The sequence below is a fragment of the Podarcis cretensis genome (genome assembly GCF_951804945.1).
Source record: "Podarcis cretensis genome assembly, chromosome: 16".
In the NCBI taxonomy this organism is placed as follows: Eukaryota; Metazoa; Chordata; class Lepidosauria; order Squamata; family Lacertidae; genus Podarcis; species Podarcis cretensis.
The window spans coordinates 36,903,230-36,916,877 of NC_137186.1; the positions used below are offsets into that span (position 1 = coordinate 36,903,230).

Sequence of the window (13,648 nt, forward strand, 5' to 3'; positions counted from 1 at the left end):
GAATGCCCTCCCACCAGATGTCAAAGAGAACAACAACTACCAGACTTTTAGAAGACACCTGAAGGCAGCCCTGTTTAGGGAAGCTTTTAATGTTTAATAGACTATTGTATTTTAATATTTTGTTGGAAGCCGCCCAGAGTGGCTGGGGAAACCCAACCAGATGGGTGGGGTATAAATAATAAATTATTATTATTATTATTATTATTATTAGAGCCTGAGCCCTCATGGACACCTTCCTAAGGGAGGCTGTGGAACAGACGAGGAGTGCCCGTCTCCGACAGTGGAGTGGACTCCCTCAGAAGATAGAGGGTGCTCCTCCAAACAGCATTTGAATGGCTGTCTATCACAAATTCTTTAGCTGTGATTCCTGCATTCCTGTGTGGGTCACTTCCAACTCCATGGTTTTGTGATTTATTAACCCAAATTGCAGCTGGCGCTGTGGTCTAAACCACTGAGCCCCTTGGGCTTGCCAATCAGAAGGTCATGGCAAGCCCAAGGGGCTCAGTGGTTTAGACCACATCCTGTGACAGGGTGAGCTCCCGTTGCTTGGTCCCTGCTCCTGCCAAACTAGCAGTTCGAAAGCACATCAAAGTGCAAGTAGATAAATAGGTACCGCTCCGGCGGGAAGGTAAACAGCGTTTCTGTGCGCTGCTCTGGTTTCAGTGTCCCGTTGTGCCAGAAGCGGCTCAGTCATGCTGGCCACATAACCCGGAAAAACTGTCTGTGATCAAACGCCATCTCCCTCGGTCTATAAAGCGAGATGAGTGCCGCAACCCCAGAGTCGTCTGCGACTGGACTTAACTGTCAGGGGTCCTTTACCTTTACCTTTTAACCCAAAATGCAGGATCCCAAGAGGTAATGGGGCTCTGGAGCATGCTCAAGAGCACCGTCTGACACTGTCACTGTGTGCTCAGGACTGAGTCAGCACAGGCCTGTCCAGCAACCTCCTTTTCAAGTGCTGTGTCGCTGACAGGCAGACAGAGCAAGGAGCAGCAGGAGGAACCCCATTGTGAGCTGGACTCAAGACTGAAATGGCCCTGGTCCTGACTTGAATTGAGGCTCCTATTTTTAAGTCTGTGAAGCTCACATTTCCAGCCCCAAAATCACTAGCTCCAAGGAGCCTCCGAAATGCCCTCCCTAAAGAGAGATGTGCCTACTGTCTTTTTAGTGCCTGGCTAAGGGTCGCGGGTGGCGCTGTGGGTTAAACCACAGAGCCTAGGACTTGCCGATCAGAAGGTCGGCGGTTCTAATCCCCGTGACGGGGTGAGCTCCCATTGCTCGATCCCTGCTCCTGCCCACCTAGCAGTTTGAAAGCACATCAAAGTGCAAGTAGATAAATAGGTACTGCTCTGGCAGGAAGGTAAACGCCGTATCTGTGCACTGCTCTGGTTCGCCAGAAGTGGCTTAGTCATGCTGGCCACATGACCCGGAAGCTGTACGCCGGCTCCCTCGGCCAATAAAGCGAGATGAGTGCCACAACCCCAGAGTTGGCCACGACTGGACCTAATGGTCAGGGGTCCCTTTACCTTTAAGACATTGTACCTTGGGGTCCTTTGGGAGTTATATAAAGTATTAAATTAATATTATTTTTTATTATTACACGCTGTCTAAACATTTACTTCTGAGTAAACATACATACACCAAGTCTGCAATCCTAAACCCCATTAATTTAGACATTTTTTAGGATTGCACTGTAAGGCTACATATGCCATATACATGAATTAAAAGAATAGTTACTATGTCAAACAGTGGGAGTGAATTTAATGGGATCTTACTTCCGCACTGAATTTAATGGGATCTACTTCTGAGGTGTAAGTTTTGCTGGATTCTATGGAGCTTGCTTCCCAAGATGGAAACTTGGATTTAAGTTATGTAAATTAGTGATAGAAATTCACAGCTTTTTAAATTTGGTGTCAACAATTGCCTACTTGTATTTGCATGTGGTTAATCCGGTGAGCAAGTATGTGGCAATTTCAACAGCCAGGTCTGTTTTGACTGGAATTCTCTGACATCCCTAATTGCAGAAATGCATCTCAACATGCAAAATAGTGAGAAGCTGAGCCTGTGCTTTCTGACCTTGTCAAGAGTGCTGTAATCACTTGCCTTAACCTACTGTGTGCTTGAGAAATGGGATGATTTTGAATTATCTTCCTCACACAAGCAGTAATGAAAAGAAGAAGAGTTTTCTTCAACTTTTTCCCAGACTTTCTTGCCAACTTTGACTGCAGGCAGGAGGCTTAGAAACTCTGGTTTGAAATGTGTGTGTGTGTGAAGAATAGAAAGCAGAGCTTATCAAGTAACTCATCAGCAAATCTCACACTTCAATGGTTAACAAGTGGACAGGCAGAACATTATTTATTTATTTATTCCTCAAAATTTGTATATCGCTTACTAGAACAAAAACTGATTTACAAGGAACCCTCCAAAATATTCATTTGAAAGACCAATTAAATAACAAACCAACATTGAAAGCAAGATCTATAAATCAATCTTTTTTCCCCCAAGCAAGAATGCTAAGAAGGAGGAAAACAATGTGTAGAAAGTTAATGCCCATAAAAACCTGTGATTAAAAATCATCCCAGTGCTTCTAATATTGGATAGTTTTAGCATACTCAAAAGTTTTGTGTCTCTTTTGCAGGAAATGTATACTTTCATGCATTCAGCAATTCAGCCTGTTCTTATACCTACTAAAAACCATGTGTCCAAACCATGTGCTAAAATCACTTGCCTGGATAAGCTTGCTGGAACAAAACATTTTATACAGCAGGGGGCAAAACCAATGCAGCGAAGGCGTCTGCCTAATATCAAGGGACAGGGAGTTCCAAAGTGTAGGTGCTGCTATGGTAAAGGACTGATTTCTTGCAACTGCAGAACAAACATTATTTGTCACTTGTAGAAACATTTGAGGGACGCATGTGGTGCTGTGGGTTAAACCACAGAGCCTAGGACTTACCGATCAGAAGGTCGGCAGTTCGAATCCCCGCGACAGGGTGAGCTCTCATTGCTCAGTCGCAGCTCCTGCCAACGTAGCAATTCGAAAGCATCTCAAAGTGCAAGTAGATAAATAGGTACCGCTCCAGCAGGAAGGTAAACAGTGTTTCCGTGCGCTGCTCTGGTTCACCAGAAGCAGCTTAGTCATGCTGGCCACATGACCCGGAAGCTGTACGCCTGCTCCCTCGGTGTGATGGCCTGGGAATCCGATTCAGAGGCTGAACCGGAGGAATCCCAGCCTGCACAGGAGTCCCTGCCTCCAGGGCCGGCTGAACTGGGGCAGGGCCTTGATTCTGAAGCGCCTGCACCTGTGCCGGATCCTCAGGAGCAGGAACCAGGTGAATCCACTCTGGCTCCGGAGGTGGTTGAGGACTCAGTGCCTACAGGTGAGTCTCCCCCTGGGCCCAGTAACCCTTCAGCCTCTCCTGAACTGCAGAGGCTCAGGGCAGAGAGGCGAAGGGAACTGGTTTCTCCCAGGAGGAGTGCTCGCCTTAAGGCCAGGAGAGGCGGGTCTCCTGGGGGCTGGGACCGCCCCTGGCCTCAGAGAAGATAAAGGCCAGTCAGCCCGGTCCCAGGTTGTGGGAGCAACGTCGTTGATGAGCTGTTTCGGCCAGCATCCAGTCCTGTTTTCCCCAGAGTTCCTGTCCTTGCCCGGCTTCCCACTGTGGACCCCGCTTTGCCGACCCTCAACTCAGGTCCTGGACCTCGCCCCACGGTAACCTCCCCCGCCTGGACCAGCACACTCGGCCTATAGAGCAAGATGAGCACCGCAACTCCAGACTCAGTCATGACTGGACCTAATGGTCAGGGGTCCCTTTACCCTTTACCTTTTAGGAACATTTGAAATAAAAATTAGCATGGTTATAAGTTTCTAAATGGTTTATGCTGATCTATAAAAATATGCTGCCCTCAGAGCAGGAGCTTCAGGGTCAACCTCCTCTAGAGAGACAGACACACACACACACACACACACACACACACACACACACACATTTTGTCAGTTGACTGAACCACAGTAACAGCTTCTGCTAAGTCTCCTTTGGAGTGACACAGATAAAGAGAGGTTCAAACATTGCTTTACAATCACAACTTTGTCAGGAAAGCAAAAAGGAGACCAAAGAGGGCACAGCGTGGATGTTTCAGAGGCGAACAAAGGAAGACGAAAGCAATTCTGTCTTTGGTTTCAGCAAATGAAAGACACACACACAAAAAAAACACCCATTCTCCAACCTGCCCCCCCCCGCCCTTTCCCCCCCAAAAGACGTGCCAAGCAAGGCTGGATGCCTTTCATTCCTATTTTAGTCCTTCAAAAACAGGCCAAATAGTGATGGGTAGATAGATATAAAGGTTCGTGCAATGTTTGCCAGCTCATTCTGGACGATTTCAAAAGGGAAGACCATCTCTCTGTGAATTGGCGAAGAGAGCTCACTCCCTTTGCTTACTCTAAAGTCCTCAGCGGGCACCACTTACTGCCTGCAGGTTTGGTGGGAATAGTTTGCAACAGAGGAAAAGGTTTGGGGGGAAGGAATGTCAGATTAAAGGACACAGGGCTTTGTGTGAATGTCTGTTGATCCATTCCCTGGGAGGCCAGCAAAAGAAATGGTGGTTAAAGGAGGATTAGTTAAATTCACAGAGGAAGGGCTATTCCACTGCCCTATGCTCCAACTGGGACGCGGGTGGCGCTGTGGCTTGCCGATCGAAAGGTCGGCGGTTCGAATCCCCGCGGCAGGGTGCGCTCCCGCTGCTCGGTCCCAGCTCCTGCCAACCTAGCAGTTCGAAAGCACCCTTGGGTGCAAGTAGATAAATAGGGACCGCTTACTAGCGGGAAGGTAAACGGCGTTTCCGTGTGCGGCTCTGGCTCGCCAGAGCAGCAATGTCACGCTGGCCATGTGACCCGGAAGTGTCTCCGGACAGCGCTGGCCCCCGGCCTCTTGAGTGAGATGGGCGCACAACCCCAGAGTCTGTCAAGACTGGGCCGTACGGGCAGGGGTACCTTTACCTTTACCTTATGCTCCAACTGGCAGTGTGTGTTTCACATCATCTGCCACCTAATTGTTTTTTTCACTGCAGATGCTCAGAATTGGCCCTGGGACCTTCTGCCTGCAATTCAGGTGTCCCACCACATTGTCCCTCTATGTCATCTTGAGCACATGCCTTTCCAACTCATTGTACTCAGCCCCTTCCGTGATGTATTATTTTTAATGTGTCCTGTCGCCTGTTTAGATGCCTTGAGAGTTTGAACTATCCCCAGGCGAACCAGCAGCCATTAATAAGCAAAGTGATCCACTGAGAATCACGTCAGAGCATTTCAGAAGGGAACATAAGATAGCATTCTACCCAGCTTATGATGTGACTCTAGGAACTATCTCTGAAGAGCAGAGAGAGTCTTTTTTTTCTTCCCATCTCAGCTGTGATTCGTGCATTGCAGGGGGGTTGGACTAGATGACCCCTGGTGTCCCTTCGAACCTTGCAATCCTATGATTCAACAGTGCAATGGAAAGAGAAATACTGTATCCCATCCTGGCCAATGGTGCCTCTTCTCTCTTTTGCAACCCTGTAAAATGGTTAGAAACAAGAACAGAGGAAGCTGCCTGGTACTGAGCCAGACAATCTAGCTCAGTAATAATAATAATAATAATAATAATAATAATAATAATAATAATAATTTTTATTTTTACCCCACCCTCCCCAGTCAGGGCAGCTAACAAGCAATAATAAAAACAAGTTGAATGAATACAATTTAAAAACAAGATTAAAATACAACATTAAAATATTGAAACATTAAAATACAGTGGTGCCCCGCAAGACGAACGCCTCGCAAGACGGAAAACCCGCTAGACGAAAGGGTTTTCCGTTTTGGAGGCGCTTCGCAAAACGAATTTCCCTATGGGCTTGCTTCGCAAGACGAAAATGTCTTGCGAGTTCCTGTGTTGTTTTTTTCCTCCCCCCCCTTTTTCTAAGCCACTAAGCCGCTTATCAGCTGATCCGCTAAGCCGATAAGCTGCTAAAAGCCACTAATAGCGCTAATCCGCTAAGCCGTCAATGGGCTTGCTTCGCAAGACGAAAAAACCGCTAGACGAAGAGAATCGCGGAACGGATTAATTTCGTCTTGTGAGGCACCACTGTACTAAAATGCAGCCTCATCACAGGAGGAGAAAGAAAAAAGGAAGAGGGGAAGGGAATAAAATTAACTCCAAGCCAAAGGCCAGGCGGAACAACTCTGTCTTACAGGCCCTGTGGAAAGAAATCAGATCCTGTAGGGCCCTGGTCTCGTGAGGCAGAGCATTCCACCAGGCCAGAGCCAGTGTTGAAAAGGCCCTGGCTCTGGTTGAAGCTAATCTAACTTCCTTAGGGCCCGGGACCACTAGGGTGTTGCTATTTATGGACCTTGAGGCTCTCCGTGGGACATACCGGGAGAGGCGGTCCCGTAGGTACGAGGGTCCTAGGCCGTGAAGGGCTTTAAAGGTCAAAACCAGAACCTTAAATCTGATCCTGTACTTCATCGGGAGCCAGCGCAGCTGGAAAAGCACTGGGTGAATATGCTCCCATGGCAGAGACCCCATGAGGAGTCTCACTCCAGCATTCTGCACCCGCTGGAGTTTCTGGGACAGCTTCAAGGGCAGCCCCACCTAGAGCGAATTACAGTAGTCAAGCCTGGAGGTGACCATCGCATGGATCACTGTGGCCAGGGGTCTACACCAGGGGTCCCCAACCTGCAGCCCATGGGCTGGAAGCGGCCCACAGAGGCTGTTTAACTGGCCCACACACACCTATCTAATACACGAAAAAGTGAAGGTCCACAAAGGTTTCTTAAGCCATGTAATAAGGAAATCACTCTATAAGATATGGAGTAAATATAGAGGAATTTTGGAACCAAAGATACCTTGTGGACATCTCCAGTGGAAGCAATAGCAGTCAAAAGGAAAAACATGAAGGGAGGGTGGCCCACCTACTAGAACCAGACAAAGAAAAGCCAACTTTAAAAAAATACAATGAAATTAGATGCCATTGTCTGATTGGATACAATATTTCCAACTAAATCAAAAATTGTGTACAGATAAGAAAGAAGGTCTTGCCAAAGAAACTTCCATTTTTGAAAGAGAATTAATATATAATAAAGGAAAGTATATATCAAGAATGTATGAATATCTCTTAGAGTGGGAAGTGAAAGAGGAGCAGGTAAAAACATCAATGGGCATCACGTTGGCAACATTTAATTGGCATTGTGCTGAAGTGTTTTCTCCACCACAAAGGAGTAATATTGGGGTGAGAAGGAAGCAACTGTTGTTCACTTCCTGTTATGGGCTGGCTGGAGGCAGAGGGGTGGTGAGAGGCACCAGCTGGGAAACCCCAAGAGAAGAAGGCTCCGAGTCAGGGGGTTGTTGGTGGGACGATGAGGAGTGGTCAGTAGGAGAAGAGGGAGCAGACTGGAATGAGGAGGTGTCAGAAACTGAAGAGGTAACAAGGTTTACGGTTTAGCAAGCAGGAAGAGGCAGTGGCAGAGGCTGGAGAGGAAGCAGAGATGAGGCAGGCAGCTGAAAGAGCCAGGGGGTCTCCCCCTCCTGCTGCAACCAGTTCCCATCCCCCCTGATCTTCCAGGGTCATAAAAGGTTTGAAGAGTGTGGAGCAGAGATAGATGTGCTGATGGAGTCTCAGCTTGCTTGGGAAGGACCCAGGGGAGGAGGAGCCTTAGACAATTGTGGGAAGGCTCACCTTCAGTCCTCACAACTGCCTCATAGGGGCAAGATATACTCAGACGAGTTGCTGTGTTTACTAGGCCTGGTCTCTGGAGATCTTTGTTTCTCTGAATAAAGAGTTAACTTTGCTGGCACCGTATGTGAGCTATTACTGACCTGTTCCTGGCACCTGTCCCTCACACTTGCCTGATGAGTTGTTTTCTTCTCCACTCAACAGCATATGCGAGAGGCTGCTGAACGGCGGCAACAGCTGGAATTGGAGCATGAGCAAGCCTTGGCTGTTCTCAACGCAAAACAGCAGGAAATTGAACTCCTGCAAAAGGTAAGCAAGGCAGTGGGAGGAAGGGAAGGGTGAAAAGCAAGCAGTAGGGCAAAGCCGTCACATGTGTGGCACCAGGAGTGAAACAGGTGAGTCCCTGGTAGATTTCACAAATCAGTTTCATAACCCGTTTCTTAATCTGAGCCCATTCTAGTTAGGACATTACGTGAACGTGGAATACATTATTGGATCCATTTTTTCATGTTATGGAAACGTATATTTTGAGAACTTTGGTTCTTATCAGTAGTTGGTGCAACCGTGTGTTAAGGGCACCTTGTACATTATCTTGCTGTTCTTGGGTAGCTAGCCAGCCGTAGCACAATGCTAAATGCTGCTTCCATCTCTGAAAATGTCACTTTTCACAAAGTGGCTGAGGACAGATTCAAGCTCCTGCAGGTGATGGGAAACAGTGTGTTCCCTGTCCATTATGTTAAGGGAAAGGCTATAACTCAGAAGTAGAGAACACACTGTGCTTTCAAATGGTCCCTGGCATTTCTAGCTAGGGCTGGGAAAGATCTTTGGTCTGAAATCCCAGACAGCCCCTGCTGGTCAGCATGGAGACAGTCCTGACCCAGGCAGACTGCTGTTCTGCAGGAACATTCAAACATCTGGCACATAGGAGGTAGCCAACAAATATAAGGTTGGTGCAGAATTCAACCCTTGAGGCACCAATGGTTAGAACATAGAAAGAGCCCTGTTGGATCAGGCCAAAGGCCCTTCTAACCCGGCACTATTCTCACAGTGGTTGACCAGATGCCTGAAGGAGCGTCTCCACCTCCATCGTTCTGCCCAGACACTGAGGTCCAGTGGTTCCCTCGCTGCGAGAAGCCAAGTTACAGGGAACCAGGCAGAGGGCCTTCTTGGTAGTAGCACCCGCCCTGTGGAATGCCCTCCCGTCAGATGTCAAAGAGAAGAACAACTACCAGACTTTTAGAAGACATCTGAAGGCAGCCCTATTTAGGGAAGCTTTTAATGTTTAACAGACCCCACTGTATTTTAATATTTTGTTGGAAGCTGCCCAGAGTGGCTGGAGAAACCCAGCCAGATGGGCGGGGTATAAATAATAAATTATTATTATTATTATTATTATTATTATTATTATTATTATTATGGAGCCTCTCCTCATTTGTGATTCCCAGCAGCTGGTCTTCAGAGGCATACTGCCTCCCCTGTCGGAGAACATAGTCATTGTGGCCAGCAGCCTTGATGGTCTTCTCCATGGATTTGTCTAAGCATCTTTTAAAGCCCCCACCCGCCTCCAAGTTGGTGGCCATCACTATCTCTTGTGGGAACAGATTCCATAGCTGAACTGTGAACTGTGTGAATTATTTCCTTTTGTCTGTCCTGACTCTCACAACATTCAGCTTTGATTGGATGTCCCCATGTTCTAGTATTTTGTGGGTGCACGTACACCTCTATGATGCCTCCTCTTCCTTGCATTTTCTGCAAGCTAAAAAGCCCTGAATGTCTCAGCTTTTCCTCATAGGTGAGCTGCTCCTTTTATGAGATTCCATAGCTGCATTTCATATTAAGAAAGCTAATAACTGCTGCTTCCACCTTAGATCCCTGATAGCATATTCAGGCTGATAGTCCTGTATCAGGAGGATATACAGAGTGCCAAGATGTCCCTATCTAGCCTCCAAGTCACAATAAGGAGGGCACAATAATGCCTTCCCAGACGCAATGCTGATAAGAGGACCCAGTCAGATAACCAAGTTTGTTATGAAATGTGTTTGCAGTGAGTACTGTTGTAGCTTTCAGTATCGATATTTTGAGTTTGAATTCTGGAAAGGTATATTTATAATTTTTTATTAAACCTGTGATGGTAGATAAGACAAAAGTTTCTTATTACTTGCTAAGGTATTGTTTGCCCTCCAGAGACCTCTTTGTGGTCTCTTTCTTTTATCAGATGCTATTAGGGAACATTTATTAGTCTAGCACAAAAAGCCAATGGAAAGAAAAGGCGTTTGACGGAGCTGAATAAAAGGTTGCGTCTCCAGACGAGCCCATTTTCTCCGTAGTTTCTTTTGAAAGCAAAGAGTTGAGGAGGCATGCAAACAGAGGAAAGTAGCAAGTTGCTTCCTCTCACGTCTGACCATTGGCACATCTAGCTAAGTATTGTCTACACTGATTGGCAGCAGCACTCCACAATTTCAGAGGGGTATGTGTGTTCCCAGGCCTACCAGGAGATGCTGGAGATTGAACCTGCAACCTTCTGCATGCAAAGCAGATGCTGTACCACTTCCCCCAGTGAAGATGGCACTTCTTTTGTTTCACTTTTACTTAGTGTCAGATCACCCACGTTACTAGAGGTGAATACCAGGTCTAAGGCATGTCCATGACTATGAGTTGGGCCCAACTTATTCAGGGACAGCCCCATGGAGGCCATGCTTTCCATGAAGTCCCGAGCGGCCCCTTGTAAGGTCGTGTCGGCGTGGATGTTAAAATCCCCTAGGACAACCAAACTAGGTGTCTCCAGGAGAACATCCGCCACGGCCTGAAGCAGCTCGGACAGGGAATCCTTGGTGCAGCGGGGAGGTCGGTACACCAAAAGGAATCCTGTACTGCCACTATTGCCCAACTTCCAGAACATGCACTCAGAAAATTGGGTCTTCCCAGTGGGACGCCTGATGCAAGCTAATGACTTCCTAAAAATCACTGCAACCCCCCCCTCCCCGCCCACACGACCTGGGTTGCTGTGCGTAAGAGAAACCTGGTGGGCAAGCAGCGGCAAGGACAGGCCCATCTGCTTCCTCCAACCAGGTCTCTGTCACACATGCCAGGTCAAATCCTCCATCCACAATCAGGTCGTGGATGGCAGTGGTTTTATTCATAATTGACCTGGCATTACACAACAACACCTTCAGGTCATGTGGGTTTCCCCTGTTGATTCCAGTATCCATCCGGTCAAGGCCAGACCCGGATGCAGGGATAGTCCTCAAACAACGACTAAACCTGCCTCCTCGGTAATGACATGGTCTGGTCTTAGCGTAACTCTGCCTCCTGCCCATGATCACCAAGATCGGATGTCCCAGTGCTCCCCCCCCCCTGTGGACCTTGTCCCAGCCCTGATCCCGCCCCTTAAAAACAAAACACAAACTATACAGAACCAATAAAACAACAAAAAACAAAAACAGAACAATTATACTAAAATTAATCCCCCACCAAATATCCATCCCACCCACCCACCCCCAACAAAGGAAAAAAGGGAAAAAAGAAATACAAATTTAAATTGCCACCGACTGCTTGAGGACATTTTGAAACACATTAACCACTTGGAACAGAGAAACAATCGCAGAACACTTCCCAACTTCCCCAAAAGTTTGTTCCAAATAAGGACCTGGGCCACACCCCCTGGGCCAGTTGGAAAAGGCCCTGGAAGGGAGCATGCCCTCCAGTCCTCCCCACAGCTGATGGTTTTTACATGAGTAGAATGTGTGCTTTTATTTAAAATGCATCTCTGGGTTATTTGTGCGGCATAGGAATCCGTTCATTTTTTATTTTATTTTTCAAAATATAGTCCGACCCCCCACAAGGCCTGAGGGACAGTGGACCAGACCCCTGGGCTAGATTTATTCTAGAGCAATAGGAGCTGGTCTAATTTTCTTCCTCTGTCTCTTTCAGGCTCAGGTTGAAGCTAAGAAAGAACATGAAGGTGCAGTTCAGCTGCTAGAGGTAAGGAAGGCGACAATCTTTTTTCTGCTCTCAGAGCTATCACTGCGAATAGCACTGCAAGCTTTGGTTGGTTGTGTTCAAGGATGGGAAACCTTTAGCAGCCCAAAGGACACATTTATTCATGGGGAATTTTCGGGGGGCCTCATGCCAGCGGTGGATGGGGCCAGAGGGGATAGTGTGTGGAACAGGGAAAGTGACCAAAGTTAGAGGTCTCCACACATACCATTCACCATCCATCTGTCTATCCAAGGATGCAAGAGGCGTTATTACTGTTCAAGGACACATTCCAGTCAGCTGAAAGCATTTGGAGGGATGCAGAGTGGGGCCCTGAGGGGTGTGGTCAAAGAAGGAGACCCAGAGGGCTACATTCAGTCCAGGTCCTGTGCTTCCTCACCCGTTTTAACTGGTCGATTCATCAACTGGTGGATTAACAGGCAAGGGCAAAGCAAATATTAGCCGAGCTAAGAGTTAAGAGCATGCTCATTTTATGTTTTGGGGTTTTTCTGATGTGTTGCTGTTAACAGGGAATTTTCAAAATAATATAATTAATAATGGCTGTTCCTCCCAACAAGGAGTGGTAGGTTTTGCTTGCTAAATTATGATTCTTTGTGCCTTGCCTTCAGATCTCAGAAAGTGTGCTTTTGATATTTTAAGGATGTGAATTGTATACTCCAATACGGCATGCCCGCTTTGGGAAATTACATTGAAACATGCTATAACCGCAAACGAAGTTGGCACAATCTAAACAGCAAAAATATTCCAGTGGAATTGCTTGATTGGTTAAGGCAGGCCATTGAAAAACCAAGGTTTCTATAACGGGCTGATTATTATCAGTACATTTGTATGTATGTATGTATGTATGTATGTATGTTTGATTGATTTAAGCCAGGCATAGGTAAACTCCAGCCCTCCACATGTTTGGGACTACAATTCCCATCATCCCTAGCTAACAGGACCAGTAGTCAGGGATGATGGGAATTGTAGTCCCAAACATCTGGAGGGCCAGAGTTTGCCTATGCCTGATTTAGGCTTCAGCCCTATACACATCTATGGGCAGAGGGGGTGGGTAATTCCCATTGAATATGATGAAACTGACTTCTGAGCTTGCGCTTCAGTTTAAATGGGGCCTGGCCATGCCCCCCAGCCAGCGGATTGGCTGGCTGGACAGTGACATGGCCGGGAACCTCCAGGTGATGCGGGACTTCATCCCCCGCCCCCAGAGGAGAGTGGGTGGCCATGCGGTCCACTGCAACTCCTCCCCACTGGGAAGTAGAGCAGATTTCCCATTGAATATGATGAAGACACATGTAGGATTCCTTTCATAGAATCACAGACTTGCATAGCTGGAAGGGGAACCCAGGGGTCATTTAGTTCAACACCATGCAATGCAGGAATCAAGCTAAATAACTCATGAGAGATGGCCATCCAAGTTCTGTTTAAAGCCCACAGTAGTTCTTACCATTAGAAAGTTCTCCCTGACATGTAGCTGGAGTCTCATTTCTTGTCATTTGAATCTGTTGGTTCAGGTTCTACCCTCTGGTATAATAATAATAATAATAATAATAATAATAATAATAATAATAATAATAATTTATTATTTATATCCTGCCAATCTGGCTGGGTTTCCCCAGCCTCTCTGGGCGGCTTCCAAAAGAATATTAAAATACAATAATCCATTAAACATTAAAAGCTTCCCTAAACAGGGCTGCCTTCAGATGTCTTCTAAAAGTCTGGTAGTTGTTCTTCTCTTTGACATCTGGTGGGAGGGCATTCCACAGGGTGGGTGCCACTACTGAGAAGGCCCTCTGCCTGGTTCCCTGTTACTTGACTTCTCGTAGTGAGGGAACCGCCAGAAGGCCCTCAGCACTGGACTTCAGTGTCCGGGCTGAACGATGGGGGTAGAGACACTCCTTCAGGTATACTGGGCCGAGGCCGTTTAGGGCTTTAAAGGTCAGCACCAACACTT

The 13,648-nt window shown here is 47.1% G+C and overlaps 1 protein-coding gene across 15 annotated transcripts in view; it reads left to right on the forward strand.

Annotated features, from left to right (window-relative positions):
• The window catches only part of RIMBP2 (RIMS binding protein 2), a 187,907-nt gene that overhangs the window by 99,300 nt on the left and 74,959 nt on the right, over positions 1 to 13,648 (forward strand). For all 15 annotated transcript variants that reach the window (XM_079956387.1, XM_079956382.1, XM_079956383.1 and 12 more), the window contains 2 exons: positions 7,906 to 8,010; positions 11,632 to 11,682. In XM_079956387.1, coding sequence (XP_079812513.1) covers positions 7,909 to 8,010; positions 11,632 to 11,682 — 153 coding nt within the window. In that variant the 5' untranslated portion in view covers positions 7,906 to 7,908. The remainder of the gene's footprint in view (positions 1 to 7,905; positions 8,011 to 11,631; positions 11,683 to 13,648) is intronic.